Source organism: Dama dama, chromosome 9 (genome assembly GCF_033118175.1).
Source record: "Dama dama isolate Ldn47 chromosome 9, ASM3311817v1, whole genome shotgun sequence".
NCBI lineage: Eukaryota > Metazoa > Chordata > Mammalia > Artiodactyla > Cervidae > Dama > Dama dama.
Window position 1 is genome coordinate 17,030,363 of NC_083689.1, and position 15,305 is coordinate 17,045,667.

Genomic DNA, 15,305 nt, shown 5'->3' on the forward strand with positions numbered 1-15,305 from the left:
TCTCCTTGCAATTCAAGAGATTCTCAAGAGTCTTCTCCAACACCAGAGTTCGAAAGCATCAATTCTTTGGCATTCAGCCTTCCTTATGGTCCAATTCTCACATCTATATATGACTACTGGAAAACCATATTTTTCACTATATGGACCTTTGTTGGCCCCAACCATAAGATCAGACAAAATCAAGGCTCCTAAGTCCACAAATTTTTTAGACCCTCTCCCTGACATATCCAAATTTTCCACATTTCTTCTTCTGATGTTCCAACAATGTCTGTATATGTCCTGCCTCCATTAGCTTCTTAAGGAATGCATGGTGAAACCAAGATTAGGGAAAGGGATTCATTTTTGAAACATCACTGAGCCAAGCAAACAGCAAGTTGGGGTTCAACCTCAGGTTAAAATTCACTTAGCCACTATGTTCTCTAGTCATTTTAGAATAAGTTGGTGGTTCAAGAGTCAGGCTTTCTGGTTCACCTGACATTCTGAGACTCTGGTTCATTCTAGAAATGCCAGTACAAAGCAGAAGAGACAATCACAGAAGAGAAGGAGTCCTAACAATGAGTTTCCTCAAGGCTCCTTTCATGTCCTTGTTCCTCAGGCTGTAAATGAAGGGGTTCATCATCTGAGGAACAACAGTGTACATCATTGAAAGCACAGCAGTGTTTCTGGAAGAGTTAGTAAGAGCAGAACTAATGTACACCCCAAAACCTGTCCCATAGAATAAGGACACAACTGAGAGGTGAGACCCACAGGTGGAAAAAGCTTTATACTTTCCACTTGCTGATGGCATTCTCAAGACAGAGGACACTATCTGAATATAAGAGAAAAGGATTCCACACACAGGAATACCCCCAAATATGCTAGTTGCCAAATATATCAGGATGTTATTGATGAGGGTGTCAGAACATGCAAGCTTGATGACCTGAACAACTTCACAGAAGAAGAGGGAGATTTCCAGGTCTGTGCAAAAGGTCAGCTGCAACACCATCAGACTGTGGATCAGGGCATCCATGATGCTAATAAACAAGGAGAATAGAATCAGCCAGCCACAGAGGGAGAAGTTCATGATGGTCATGTACCTCAGTGGGTGACGAATGGCCACATACCGGTCATAGGCCATTACTGCAAGAAGACTATTTTCCAAACCAACAAAGACGAGGATGAAGCAGAGCTGGGTGAGGCAGCCTGTATAAGTGATGCTCTGACTCTGTGTTTGGATGTTCACTAGCATCTTTGGGATCGTGGTTGTGCTTAAACAAATGTCGGTAAAGGACAAGTTGTAGAGAAAGAAGTACATGGGGGTGTGGAGGTGGGAGTCAGAGATGACAGCCAGGATGATGAGCAGGTTTCCCAGAATGGTGACTAGGTATATGAACAGGAACAGAATGAAGTGGAGTGGCTGCAGTTCCGGATCTTCTGTCACTTCCATAAGAAGGAATTCTAAAATTCCGGTTTTGTTTCTGGGTCCCATGTTGTGGGAAAATCTGGTGGGAAGGATGGAAACTGACAACATATCAAATGTGGATTTTCTGCACTAGCAGGAGAATCACAAAAGGCAAACCCTCTCTTGGGATGAGATGGAGACAGAGAAGAATAAGAAACATTCCTTCTGTACACATATTATTCTGTTAATTTTTAAAAAACTGAACCTGATACAACAGATATCCTCCATTATTAATTCCCATAGGGGCTTAAGGGGTAGTCAGTTTTTTATAATACACTAACTATACCATTCAGATTATTTGAGACACTTGGTAATTTTCTAGAGAGAGATTAGGGAGGCAGCTGAATATTCTGTCTAGATCCCCAGAGACCTCAGAGCCAGGAAACTGAAATAATACATAGGTATGTCAATAACCTTGATCTCCTTTGGACAGCAAGGAGATCAAACCAGTCAATCCTAAAGGGAATCAAGCATGAATATTCATTGGAAGGACTGATGCTGAAGCTGAAGCTCCAACATTTTAGCCACCTGATGAGAAGAGCTGACTCCTTGAAAAGACTCTGATGCTGGGAAAGATTGAGGATGGCAGGAGAAGGGGGCAACAGAGGATAAGTTGGTTGAATGATATCACTGACTTAATGGACATGAATTTGAGCAAACTCCAGGAGACAGTGAAGGACAGGGAAGCCTGGCACCCCGCAGTCCATAGTGTAGCAAAGAGTTGGACACGACTTAGCGACTGAACAACAATAACAAATGTCAGGAAATGAATGAGAAGATAAGATGAACTTTACCAAACTTCCTGTCCACCCACCCCATACCACCACCAGATTGCAAGTGAATGTTGGAAAAATTTTAATAGTTATCCTGTTTTAAGAAATGCAGACGTGAAATATAGTGTGTGTACATATTGATTCCAAACTCCCTAACGGTCCCTTCCTCTCATTCTTCCTGCATTAGCAACCGTAAGTTTGTTCTCTAAGTCTGTGAATCTGTTTCTGTTTTTTAAATAATCATGAGGTCCTACTGTGTAGCACAGGGGACTCTGCTCAATGTTATGGGACGGGAGTTGTGGGAAGGATGGATATATGTATATATATGGCTGAGTCCCTTTGCGGTCCACCTTAAATGGCGACAACAACGTGTGTATGTGCGTGTGAGCATGCTGAGTCATGTCCAACTCTCTTGTGACCCCACGGACTCTAGCCCGCCAGGCTCCTCTCTCCATGGAATTTTCCAGGCAAGAGTACTGGAGTGGGTTGCCATTTCCTTCTCCAGGGCATCTTCCTGACCCAGAGATGGAAACCACGTCTCTTGCATCTGCTGCCTTGCAGGTGGATTCTTTACCACTGTGCCACCCGGGACTCCCATTAACTGGCTCTACTCCAGTGTAAAGTAAAAAGTTCAAAAAAGGGAGATGCAGATTTCAACTCAGGAGGAAATGGTTTTGGTTCTAGTAAGAGTGAATACAGCATTAGTCAATGAGGGGCATTTGAGTGCTGGTGCAAAGTACAAGGAAATGTGAGAAGAAGATGAGAGAAAGGCGTCAGGCCTGGAGTAGCTTATTTCTAATCATCTGGTGTATATTCTTTCCTCGCAGCTTCCTCTGGATAAGTATAGCGAGACACCTGTCCTCACTTCCAAATCTTACTGAGGGACGTTAGGTTACCTGAGTGGCATCAGAGTGGAATGATGGTTGACATTTCTGCCGAGGGTTCCATACAGATCTGTATTCAGGAGGGGCAGAGGACTGAGAGTCACAGGCTCCAAGGCAAGAAGGGTCATGTATGGAAGGAGGCTCAGTGTGACTGCTTTTCAGGGAAAGGACTGCTGGATGGGACGGTTGCAGGCAGATCACAATCTCTGTCATCCCTAGAGATTCAATTTCCAAAGCTCCTCATTAGTCAAGCAATTTTATTATCACTGTGATCCCAGGACTGTGCCAGTCCTTAAAGACCCAGGATATAATTCTATAATGCTTAGTATATTATACTAACCTATACTATATATAATCCTATAATGTAATAAGCTATAATGTTATGTTTTATATATTGCAATTACTTATAAAATATATGCTATGTATTACGCAAATAGCATTTTAAAAGCATTTCTGTTAATGTAAAACAACCCACAAAAATTTCAGGGTTTCATGTTTCCTGAATCTCAATCTTGACCATGTATTTTGCACACAAATTTTATTCATTGCTATATATTCTCTATGACAATACCATCTCTGATCAATTAGTATATCACAGCCATCTCTTCTCATTTATCAAAAGAGCTTCAATATGTATTAATGGTTTTCTTCACTTTCTGTCTCTGTGTGTGCCCAATCATGTTCAGCTTTTTGTGACCCCATGGACTGCAGCCTGCCAGTCTCCTCCATCCATGGGACTAAGACAAGAATCCTGGAGTGGGCTGTCATTTCCTCCTCCAGGGGATCTTCCTGACCCAGAGGTTGAACATGGGTCTCCTGCATTGCAGGCAGGTTCTTTACCACTGCGCCACCTGGGAAGCCCATTAATCACCTCTACTCCAGGATAGAATAAAAAGTTCAAAAAAGGGAGATGCAGATTTCATCATCTGAGCCATCAAGGAAGCTCTATAGCTGAATGGTTTGCTACAATAATTAAGACCTATAAAATTGGTACAGGAGTAAATATGACTTGCTGATCATAATGTAGAGCCCAGCCTAAGACCACACAGAAATGGACAGTTTATTCAGGGATAGAAAAATGAATTTGGATCTCTGCCTCACATCAAGGCAAAACTAAATTCCAGGAAGGGTTTGTTTCAAATGTAAAAGCCAAAGTGATGAATCCCTTAAATTGAAGTAACCCTGGGATTTATAAAAAACATCTGGGGGGCACAAACCATTATGGAAGGTATTGACAAATGCACTACATTAAAATTAAGCACTTGTGTTCACACCGTGTTCCCCCAGAAAACCTAAAAAAAAGATATCCAAAAGCAAAAAACACATTTGAAAAAAAATTGCAGTGCATTCAGGTGAAAAGAATAACCTGGTGATGCAAACTCACATGAATCAATTAGAAAAAGCTAAGAACTCAGGAGAAATGCCACAAACAAAAATTTAACAGATAGAAAAGAAGCATATGAAGATAATAACCATTTAATAATAAGACACACATGAATGAATGAAATCACTTTCATACCCATTAGACTGTCAGCATTCTTGAAAACATTGGTGATGAAACAGATCACTAGTACTTTCCAGTGTATGCATATTTGTTCAAAGGAAAACTTATTGGAACTACCCAAAGGAGACTTGATATCTCTAATACCCAATATTTCCATCCCAATTACAAAACACTCTCATTAATACCAGACACATATAAGACACTATTCAAAATGATTTATCTATACCACCAGAAAACTAGTTACAAAGAAATAAAACTAGATCTGAAAGAGACACGTGCAACCCAATGTTCATCGCAGCACTGTTTATAATAGCCAGGACATGGAAGCAACCTAGATGCCCATCAGCAGATGAATGGATAAGGAAGCTGTGGTACATATACACCATGGAATATTACTCAGCCATTAAAAAGAATTCATTTGAACCAGTCCTGGAACCAAATGAGATGGATGAAGCTGGAGCCCCTTATACAGAGTGAAGTAAGCCAGAAAGATAAAGAACATTACAGCATACTAACACATATATATGGAATTTAGAAAGATGGTAACGATAACCCTATATGCAAAACAGAAAAAGAGACACAGAAATACAGAACAGACTTTTGAACTCTGTGGGAGAATGTGAGGGTGGGATATTTCAAAAGAACAGCGTGTATACTATCTATGGTGAAACAGATCACCAGCCCAGGTGGGATGCATGAGACAAGTGCTCCGGCCTGGTGCACTGGGAAGGCCCGAGGAGTCGGGTGGAGAGGGAGGTGGGAGGGGGGATCGGGATGGGGAATACGTGTAAATCCATGGCTGATTCATATCAATGTATGAAAAAACCCACTGAAATGTTGTGAAGTAATTAGCCTCCAACTAATAAAAAAAAAAGAAAAAAAGCAGTTAAAAAAAAAAAAAAAGAAATAAAACTTCCAGCAGTCTCCGAAAGAACATATATTTTGAAAAGATATAGTGTATGTAACAAGTCCAGAGTATTGGAAATGAGTTCATTTTTGTTGCATAAATAATATTTATTTTATTATGTGACACATCAGAAAAGCAAGCTGATAAATACAACATGAAAGAAAACAAAACTAACCTAATTGCTGAAGCAAGTGGCAAAAATAGGTGAGGGTGGGATATTTCAAAAGAACAGCATGTATACTATCTATGGTGAAACAGATCACCAGCCCAGGAGGGATGCACGAGACAAGTGCTCCGGCCTGGTGCACTGGGAAGACCCAGAGGAATCGGGTGGAGAGGGAGGTGGGAGGGGGGATCGGGATGGGGAATACATGTAAATCCATGGCTGATTCATATCAATGTATGACAAAACCCACTGGAAAAAAATAATAATAATAATAATAAAAAAATATTAAAAAAAAAAATAGGTGAGACCAGTAAGTTTACTTAGAATATAAGTACATTATGGAACACAACAATACTAGTTAATTTTCCAAGGTGATGTGTAGTTTTACTTTAGGGAGTACAAACCATTATGGAAAATACTGACAAATGCACTGAATTAAAATTAAGCATTTGTGTTCATACCCTGCTCCCATCAAAAAAAGAAAAAGAAAAACAACTACAAAAGGTATTCAAAAGCAATATCATATGTAAAAAGAAATATATAGTGCATAGAAATCTCCACATGTCTCACAGGAGGCTTGAGCCTGGGATGCAGTTCTGTTGTTCTTCAGTCACTAAGTCGGGTCTGGCTCTGTGATCGCATGAATTGCAGCTCCCACTCTTGGATCCTCTGTCCTTTACCGTCTCCTGAAGTTTGCTCAAATTTGTGTTCATTGAGTCAGTGACGCTATCTAACCATTTCATCCTCTGCCGACCCCTTCTCCATTCTCCTTCAATATTTCCCAACATCCTAATTCCAGTAAGTCAGTTCTTCCCATCAGGTGGCCAAAGTATTGGAGCTTCAGCTTCAGTATCAGTCCTTCCCATGAATACTCAGGGTTGATTTCCTTTAGGATTGATTGGTTGGATCTCCTTGCAATTCAAGAGATTCTCAAGAGTCTTCTCCAACACCAGAGTTCGAAAGCATCAATTCTTTGGCATTCAGCCTTCCTTATGGTCCAATTCTCACATCTATATATGACTACTGGAAAACCATATTTTTCACTATATGGACCTTTGTTGGCCCCAACCATAAGATCAGACAAAATCAAGGCTCCTAAGTCCACAAATTTTTTAGACCCTCTCCCTGACATATCCAAATTTTCCACATTTCTTCTTCTGATGTTCCAACAATGTCTGTATATGTCCTGCCTCCATTAGCTTCTTAAGGAATGCATGGTGAAACCAAGATTAGGGAAAGGGATTCATTTTTGAAACATCACTGAGCCAAGCAAACAGCAAGTTGGGGTTCAACCTCAGGTTAAAATTCACTTAGCCACTATGTTCTCTAGTCATTTTAGAATAAGTTGGTGGTTCAAGAGTCAGGCTTTCTGGTTCACCTGACATTCTGAGACTCTGGTTCATTCTAGAAATGCCAGTACAAAGCAGAAGAGACAATCACAGAAGAGAAGGAGTCCTAACAATGAGTTTCCTCAAGGCTCCTTTCATGTCCTTGTTCCTCAGGCTGTAAATGAAGGGGTTCATCATCTGAGGAACAACAGTGTACATCATTGAAAGCACAGCAGTGTTTCTGGAAGAGTTAGTAAGAGCAGAACTAATGTACACCCCAAAACCTGTCCCATAGAATAAGGACACAACTGAGAGGTGAGACCCACAGGTGGAAAAAGCTTTATACTTTCCACTTGCTGATGGCATTCTCAAGACAGAGGACACTATCTGAATATAAGAGAAAAGGATTCCACACACAGGAATACCCCCAAATATGCTAGTTGCCAAATATATCAGGATGTTATTGATGAGGGTGTCAGAACATGCAAGCTTGATGACCTGAACAACTTCACAGAAGAAGAGGGGGATTTCCAGGTCTGTGCAAAAGGTCAGCTGCAACACCATCAGACTGTGGATCAGGGCATCCATGATGCTAATAAACAAGGAGAATAGAATCAGCCAGCCACAGAGGGAGAAGTTCATGATGGTCATGTACCTCAGTGGGTGACGAATGGCCACATACCGGTCATAGGCCATTACTGCAAGAAGACTATTTTCCAAACCAACAAAGACGAGGATGAAGCAGAGCTGGGTGAGGCAGCCTGTATAAGTGATGCTCTGACTCTGTGTTTGGATGTTCACTAGCATCTTTGGGATCGTGGTTGTGCTTAAACAAATGTCGGTAAAGGACAAGTTGTAGAGAAAGAAGTACATGGGGGTGTGGAGGTGGGAGTCAGAGATGACAGCCAGGATGATGAGCAGGTTTCCCAGAATGGTGACTAGGTATATGAACAGGAACAGAATGAAGTGGAGTGGCTGCAGTTCCGGATCTTCTGTCACTTCCATAAGAAGGAATTCTAAAATTCCGGTTTTGTTTCTGGGTCCCATGTTGTGGGAAAATCTGGTGGGAAGGATGGAAACTGACAACATATCAAATGTGGATTTTCTGCACTAGCAGGAGAATCACAAAAGGCAAACCCTCTCTTGGGATGAGATGGAGACAGAGAAGAATAAGAAACATTCCTTCTGTACACATATTATTCTGTTAATTTTTAAAAAACTGAACCTGATACAACAGATATCCTCCATTATTAATTCCCATAGGGGCTTAAGGGGTAGTCAGTTTTTTATAATACACTAACTATACCATTCAGATTATTTGAGACACTTGGTAATTTTCTAGAGAGAGATTAGGGAGGCAGCTGAATATTCTGTCTAGATCCCCAGAGACCTCAGAGCCAGGAAACTGAAATAATACATAGGTATGTCAATAACCTTGATCTCCTTTGGACAGCAAGGAGATCAAACCAGTCAATCCTAAAGGGAATCAAGCATGAATATTCATTGGAAGGACTGATGCTGAAGCTGAAGCTCCAACATTTTAGCCACCTGATGAGAAGAGCTGACTCCTTGAAAAGACTCTGATGCTGGGAAAGATTGAGGATGGCAGGAGAAGGGGGCAACAGAGGATAAGTTGGTTGAATGATATCACTGACTTAATGGACATGAATTTGAGCAAACTCCAGGAGACAGTGAAGGACAGGGAAGCCTGGCACCCCGCAGTCCATAGTGTAGCAAAGAGTTGGACACGACTTAGCGACTGAACAACAATAACAAATGTCAGGAAATGAATGAGAAGATAAGATGAACTTTACCAAACTTCCTGTCCACCCACCCCATACCACCACCAGATTGCAAGTGAATGTTGGAAAAACTTTAATAGTTATCCTGTTTTAAGAAATGCAGACGTGAAATATAGTGTGTGTACATATTGATTCCAAACTCCCTAACGGTCCCTTCCTCTCATTCTTCCTGCATTAGCAACCGTAAGTTTGTTCTCTAAGTCTGTGAATCTGTTTCTGTTTTTTAAATAATCATGAGGTCCTACTGTGTAGCACAGGGGACTCTGCTCAATGTTATGGGACGGGAGTTGTGGGAAGGATGGATATATGTATATATATGGCTGAGTCCCTTTGCGGTCCACCTTAAATGGCGACAACAACGTGTGTATGTGCGTGTGAGCATGCTGAGTCATGTCCAACTCTCTTGTGACCCCACGGACTCTAGCCCGCCAGGCTCCTCTCTCCATGGAATTTTCCAGGCAAGAGTACTGGAGTGGGTTGCCATTTCCTTCTCCAGGGCATCTTCCTGACCCAGAGATGGAAACCACGTCTCTTGCATCTGCTGCCTTGCAGGTGGATTCTTTACCACTGTGCCACCCGGGACTCCCATTAACTGGCTCTACTCCAGTGTAAAGTAAAAAGTTCAAAAAAGGGAGATGCAGATTGCAACTCAGGAGGAAATGGTTTTGGTTCTAGTAAGAGTGAATACAGCATTAGTCAATGAGGGGCATTTGAGTGCTGGTGCAAAGTACAAGGAAATGTGAGAAGAAGATGAGAGAAAGGCGTCAGGCCTGGAGTAGCTTATTTCTAATCATCTGGTGTATATTCTTTCCTCGTAGCTTCCTCTGGATAAGTATAGCGAGACACCTGTCCTCACTTCCAAATCTTACTGAGGGACGTTAGGTTACCTGAGTGGCATCAGAGTGGAATGATGGTTGACATTTCTGCCGAGGGTTCCATACAGATCTGTATTCAGGAGGGGCAGAGGACTGAGAGTCACAGGCTCCAAGGCAAGAAGGGTCATGTATGGAAGGAGACTCAGTGTGACTGCTTTTCAGGGAAAGGACTGCTGGATGGGACGGTTGCAGGCAGATCACAATCTCTGTCATCCCTAGAGATTCAATTTCCAAAGCTCCTCATTAGTCAAGCAATTTTATTATCACTGTGATCCCAGGACTGTGCCAGTCCTTAAAGACCCAGGATATAATTCTATAATGCTTAGTATATTATACTAACCTATACTATATATAATCCTATAATGTAATAAGCTATAATGTTATGTTTTATATATTGCAATTACTTATAAAATATATGCTATGTATTACGCAAATAGCATTTTAAAAGCATTTCTGTTAATGTAAAACAACCCACAAAAATTTCAGGGTTTCATGTTTCCTGAATCTCAATCTTGACCATGTATTCTGCACACAAATTTTATTCATTGCTATATATTCTCTATGACAATACCATCTCTGATCAATTAGTATATCACAGCCATCTCTTCTCATTTATCAAAAGAGCTTCAATATGTATTAATGGTTTTCTTCACTTTCTGTCTCTGTGTGTGCCCAGTCATGTTCAGCTTTTTGTGACCCCATGGACTGCAGCCTGCCAGTCTCCTCCATCCATGGGACTAAGACAAGAATCCTGGAGTGGGCTGTCATTTCCTCCTCCAGGGGATCTTCCTGACCCAGAGGTTGAACATGGGTCTCCTGCATTGCAGGCAGGTTCTTTACCACTGCGCCACCTGGGAAGCCCATTAATCACCTCTACTCCAGGATAGAATAAAAAGTTCAAAAAAGGGAGATGCAGATTTCATCATCTGAGCCATCAAGGAAGCTCTATAGCTGAATGGTTTGCTACAATAATTAAGACCTATAAAATTGGTACAGGAGTAAATATGACTTGCTGATCATAATGTAGAGCCCAGCCTAAGACCACACAGAAATGGACAGTTTATTCAGGGATAGAAAAATGAATTTGGATCTCTGCCTCACATCAAGGCAAAACTAAATTCCAGGAAGGGTTTGTTTCAAATGTAAAAGCCAAAGTGATGAATCCCTTAAATTGAAGTAACCCTGGGATTTATAAAAAACATCTGGGGGGCACAAACCATTATGGAAGATATTGACAAATGCACTACATTAAAATTAAGCACTTGTGTTCACACCGTGTTCCCCCAGAAAACCTAAAAAAAAGATATCCAAAAGCAAAAAACACATTTGAAAAAAATTGCAGTGCATTCAGGTGAAAAGAATAACCTGGTGATGCAAACTCACATGAATCAATTAGAAAAAGCTAAGAACTCAGGAGAAATGCCACAAACAAAAATTTAACAGATAGAAAAGAAGCATATGAAGATAATAACCATTTAATAATAAGACACACATGAATGAATGAAATCACTTTCATACCCATTAAACTGTCAGCATTCTTGAAAACATTGGTGATGAAATAGATCACTAGTACTTTCCAGTGTATGCATATTTGTTCAAAGGAAAACTTATTGGAACTACCCAAAGGAGACTTGATATCTCTAATACCCAATATTTCCATCCCAATTACAAAACACTCTCATTAATACCAGACACATATAAGACACTATTCAAAATGATTTATCTATACCACCAGAAAACTAGTTACAAAGAAATAAAACTAGATCTGAAAGAGACACGTGCAACCCAATGTTCATCGCAGCACTGTTTATAATAGCCAGGACATGGAAGCAACCTAGATGCCCATCAGCAGATGAATGGATAAGGAAGCTGTGGTACATATACACCATGGAATATTACTCAGCCATTAAAAAGAATTCATTTGAACCAGTCCTGGAACCAAATGAGATGGATGAAGCTGGAGCCCATTATACAGAGTGAAGTAAGCCAGAAAGATAAAGAACATTACAGCATACTAACACATATATATGGAATTTAGAAAGATGGTAATGATAACCCTATATGCAAAACAGAAAAAGAGACACAGAAATACAGAACAGACTTTTGAACTCTGTGGGAGAATGTGAGGGTGGGATATTTCAAAAGAACAGCGTGTATACTATCTATGGTGAAACAGATCACCAGCCCAGGTGGGATGCATGAGACAAGTGCTCCGGCCTGGTGCACTGGGAAGGCCCGAGGAGTCGGGTGGAGAGGGAGGTGGGAGGGGGGATCGGGATGGGGAATACGTGTAAATCCATGGCTGATTCATATCAATGTATGAAAAAACCCACTGAAATGTTGTGAAGTAATTAGCCTCCAACTAATAAAAAAAAAAGAAAAAAAGCAGTTAAAAAAAAAAAAAAAGAAATAAAACTTCCAGCAGTCTCCGAAAGAACATATATTTTGAAAAGATATAGTGTATGTAACAAGTTCAGAGTATTGGAAATGAGTTCATTTTTGTTGCATAAATAATATTTATTTTATTATGTGACACATCAGAAAAGCAAGCTGATAAATACAACATGAAAGAAAACAAAACTAACCTAATTGCTGAAGCAAGTGGCAAAAATAGGTGAGACCAGTAAGTTTACTTAGAATATAAGTACATTATGGAACACAACAATACTAGTTAATTTTCCAAGGTGATGTGTAGTTTTACTTTAGGGAGTACAAACCATTATGGAAAATACTGACAAATGCACTGAATTAAAATTAATCATTTGTGTTCATACCCTGCTCCCATCAAAAAAAGAAAAAGAAAAACAACTACAAAAGGTATTCAAAAGCAATATCATATGTAAAAAGAAATATATAGTGCATAGAAATCTCCACATGTCTCACAGGAGGCTTGAGCCTGGGATGCAGTTCTGTTGTTCTTCAGTCACTAAGTCGGGTCTGGCTCTGTGATCGCATGAATTGCAGCTCCCACTCTTGGATCCTCTGTCCTTTACCGTCTCCTGAAGTTTGCTCAAATTTGTGTTCATTGAGTCAGTGACGCTATCTAACCATTTCATCCTCTGCCGACCCCTTCTCCATTCTCCTTCAATATTTCCCAACATCCTAATTCCAGTAAGTCAGTTCTTCCCATCAGGTGGCCAAAGTATTGGAGCTTCAGCTTCAGTATCAGTCCTTCCCATGAATACTCAGGGTTGATTTCCTTTAGGATTGATTGGTTGGATCTCCTTGCAATTCAAGAGATTCTCAAGAGTCTTCTCCAACACCAGAGTTCGAAAGCATCAATTCTTTGGCATTCAGCCTTCCTTATGGTCCAATTCTCACATCTATATATGACTACTGGAAAACCATATTTTTCACTATATGGACCTTTGTTGGCCCCAACCATAAGATCAGACAAAATCAAGGCTCCTAAGTCCACAAATTTTTTAGACCCTCTCCCTGACATATCCAAATTTTCCACATTTCTTCTTCTGATGTTCCAACAATGTCTGTATATGTCCTGCCTCCATTAGCTTCTTAAGGAATGCATGGTGAAACCAAGATTAGGGAAAGGGATTCATTTTTGAAACATCACTGAGCCAAGCAAACAGCAAGTTGGGGTTCAACCTCAGGTTAAAATTCACTTAGCCACTATGTTCTCTAGTCATTTTAGAATAAGTTGGTGGTTCAAGAGTCAGGCTTTCTGGTTCACCTGACATTCTGAGACTCTGGTTCATTCTAGAAATGCCAGTACAAAGCAGAAGAGACAATCACAGAAGAGAAGGAGTCCTAACAATGAGTTTCCTCAAGGCTCCTTTCATGTCCTTGTTCCTCAGGCTGTAAATGAAGGGGTTCATCATCTGAGGAACAACAGTGTACATCATTGAAAGCACAGCAGTGTTTCTGGAAGAGTTAGTAAGAGCAGAACTAATGTACACCCCAAAACCTGTCCCATAGAATAAGGACACAACTGAGAGGTGAGACCCACAGGTGGAAAAAGCTTTATACTTTCCACTTGCTGATGGCATTCTCAAGACAGAGGACACTATCTGAATATAAGAGAAAAGGATTCCACACACAGGAATACCCCCAAATATGCTAGTTGCCAAATATATCAGGATGTTATTGATGAGGGTGTCAGAACATGCAAGCTTGATGACCTGAACAACTTCACAGAAGAAGAGGGGGATTTCCAGGTCTGTGCAAAAGGTCAGCTGCAACACCATCAGACTGTGGATCAGGGCATCCATGATGCTAATAAACAAGGAGAATAGAATCAGCCAGCCACAGAGGGAGAAGTTCATGATGGTCATGTACCTCAGTGGGTGATGAATGGCCATATACCGGTCATAGGCCATTACTGCAAGAAGACTATTTTCCAAACCAACAAAGACGAGGATGAAGCAGAGCTGGGTGAGGCAGCCTGTATAAGTGATGCTCTGACTCTGTGTTTGGATGTTCACTAGCATCTTTGGGATCGTGGTTGTGCTTAAACAAATGTCGGTAAAGGACAAGTTGTAGAGAAAGAAGTACATGGGGGTGTGGAGGTGGGAGTCAGAGATGACAGCCAGGATGATGAGCAGGTTTCCCAGAATGGTGACTAGGTATATGAACAGGAACAGAATGAAGTGGAGTGGCTGCAGTTCCGGATCTTCTGTCACTTCCATAAGAAGGAATTCTAAAATTCCGGTTTTGTTTCTGGGTCCCATGTTGTGGGAAAATCTGGTGGGAAGGATGGAAACTGACAACATATCAAATGTGGATTTTCTGCACTAGCAGGAGAATCACAAAAGGCAAACCCTCTCTTGGGATGAGATGGAGACAGAGAAGAATAAGAAACATTCCTTCTGTACACATATTATTCTGTTAATTTTTAAAAAACTGAACCTGATACAGCAGATATCCTCCATTGTTAATTCCCATAGGGGCTAAGTGGTAGTCACTTTTTATAATACACTGACTATACTATTTAGATTATTTGAGACACTAGATAATTTTCTAGAAAGAGACTAGGGAGGCAGCTGAATATTCTGTCTAGATCCCCAGAGACCTCAGAGCCAGGAAACTGAAATAATACATAGGTATGTCAATAACCTTGATCTCCTTTGGACAGCAAGGAGATCAAACCAGTCAATCGTAAAGGGAATCAAGCATGAATATCCATTGGAAGGACTGATGCTGAAGCTGAAGCTCCAACATTTTAGCCACCTGATGAGAAGAGCTGACTCCTTGGAAAAGACTCTGATGCTGGGAAAGATTGAGGATGGCAGGAGAAGGGGGCAACAGAGGATAAGTTGGTTGGATGCTATCACTGACTCAATGGACATGAATTTGAGCAAACTCCAGGAGACATTCAAGGAAAGGGAAGCCTAGCATCCTGCAGTCCATAGTGTAGCAAAGAGTTGGACACGACTTAGCGACTGAACAACAATAACAAATATCAAGAAATGAATGAGAAGATAAGATGAACTTTACCAAACTTCCTGTCTACCCACCCCATACCACCACAAGATTGCAAGTGAATGTTGGAAAAATTTTAATAGTTATCCTGTTTTAAGAAATGCAGACGTGAAATATAGTGTGTGTACATATTGATTCCAAACTCCCTAACGGTCCCTTCCTCTCATTCTTCCTGCCCTAGCAACC

General features: G+C 40.8%; 3 protein-coding genes across 3 annotated transcripts; all 3 read right to left on the reverse strand.

Annotated features, from left to right (window-relative positions):
• Nucleotides 1-529: 529 nt before the first annotated feature.
• Nucleotides 530-1,468, reverse strand: LOC133061231 (olfactory receptor 7G1-like). Its single transcript, XM_061149220.1, has one exon. The coding sequence runs from the start codon at nucleotides 1,466-1,468 to the stop codon at nucleotides 530-532; it is 939 nt and encodes a 312-aa protein (XP_061005203.1).
• Nucleotides 1,469-7,111: 5,643 nt separating this feature from the next.
• On the reverse strand, nucleotides 7,112-8,050 carry LOC133061232 (olfactory receptor 7G1-like). Its single transcript, XM_061149221.1, has one exon. It carries the CDS (start codon nucleotides 8,048-8,050, stop codon nucleotides 7,112-7,114), a length of 939 nt encoding a protein of 312 aa, XP_061005204.1.
• A 5,379-nt stretch (nucleotides 8,051-13,429) lies between these two features.
• On the reverse strand, nucleotides 13,430-14,368 carry LOC133061233 (olfactory receptor 7G1-like). The gene has a single exon (XM_061149223.1). The coding sequence runs from the start codon at nucleotides 14,366-14,368 to the stop codon at nucleotides 13,430-13,432; it is 939 nt and encodes a 312-aa protein (XP_061005206.1).
• Nucleotides 14,369-15,305: the final 937 nt, after the last annotated feature.

Excerpts from the sequence above, each read along its gene's own strand:
- LOC133061231 (XM_061149220.1), bottom strand. The coding sequence starts at position 1,468 with ATGGGACCCAGAAACAAAACCGGAATTTTAGAATTCCTTCTTATGGAA.
- LOC133061233 (XM_061149223.1), bottom strand. The coding sequence starts at position 14,368 with ATGGGACCCAGAAACAAAACCGGAATTTTAGAATTCCTTCTTATGGAA.
- LOC133061232 (XM_061149221.1), bottom strand. The coding sequence starts at position 8,050 with ATGGGACCCAGAAACAAAACCGGAATTTTAGAATTCCTTCTTATGGAA.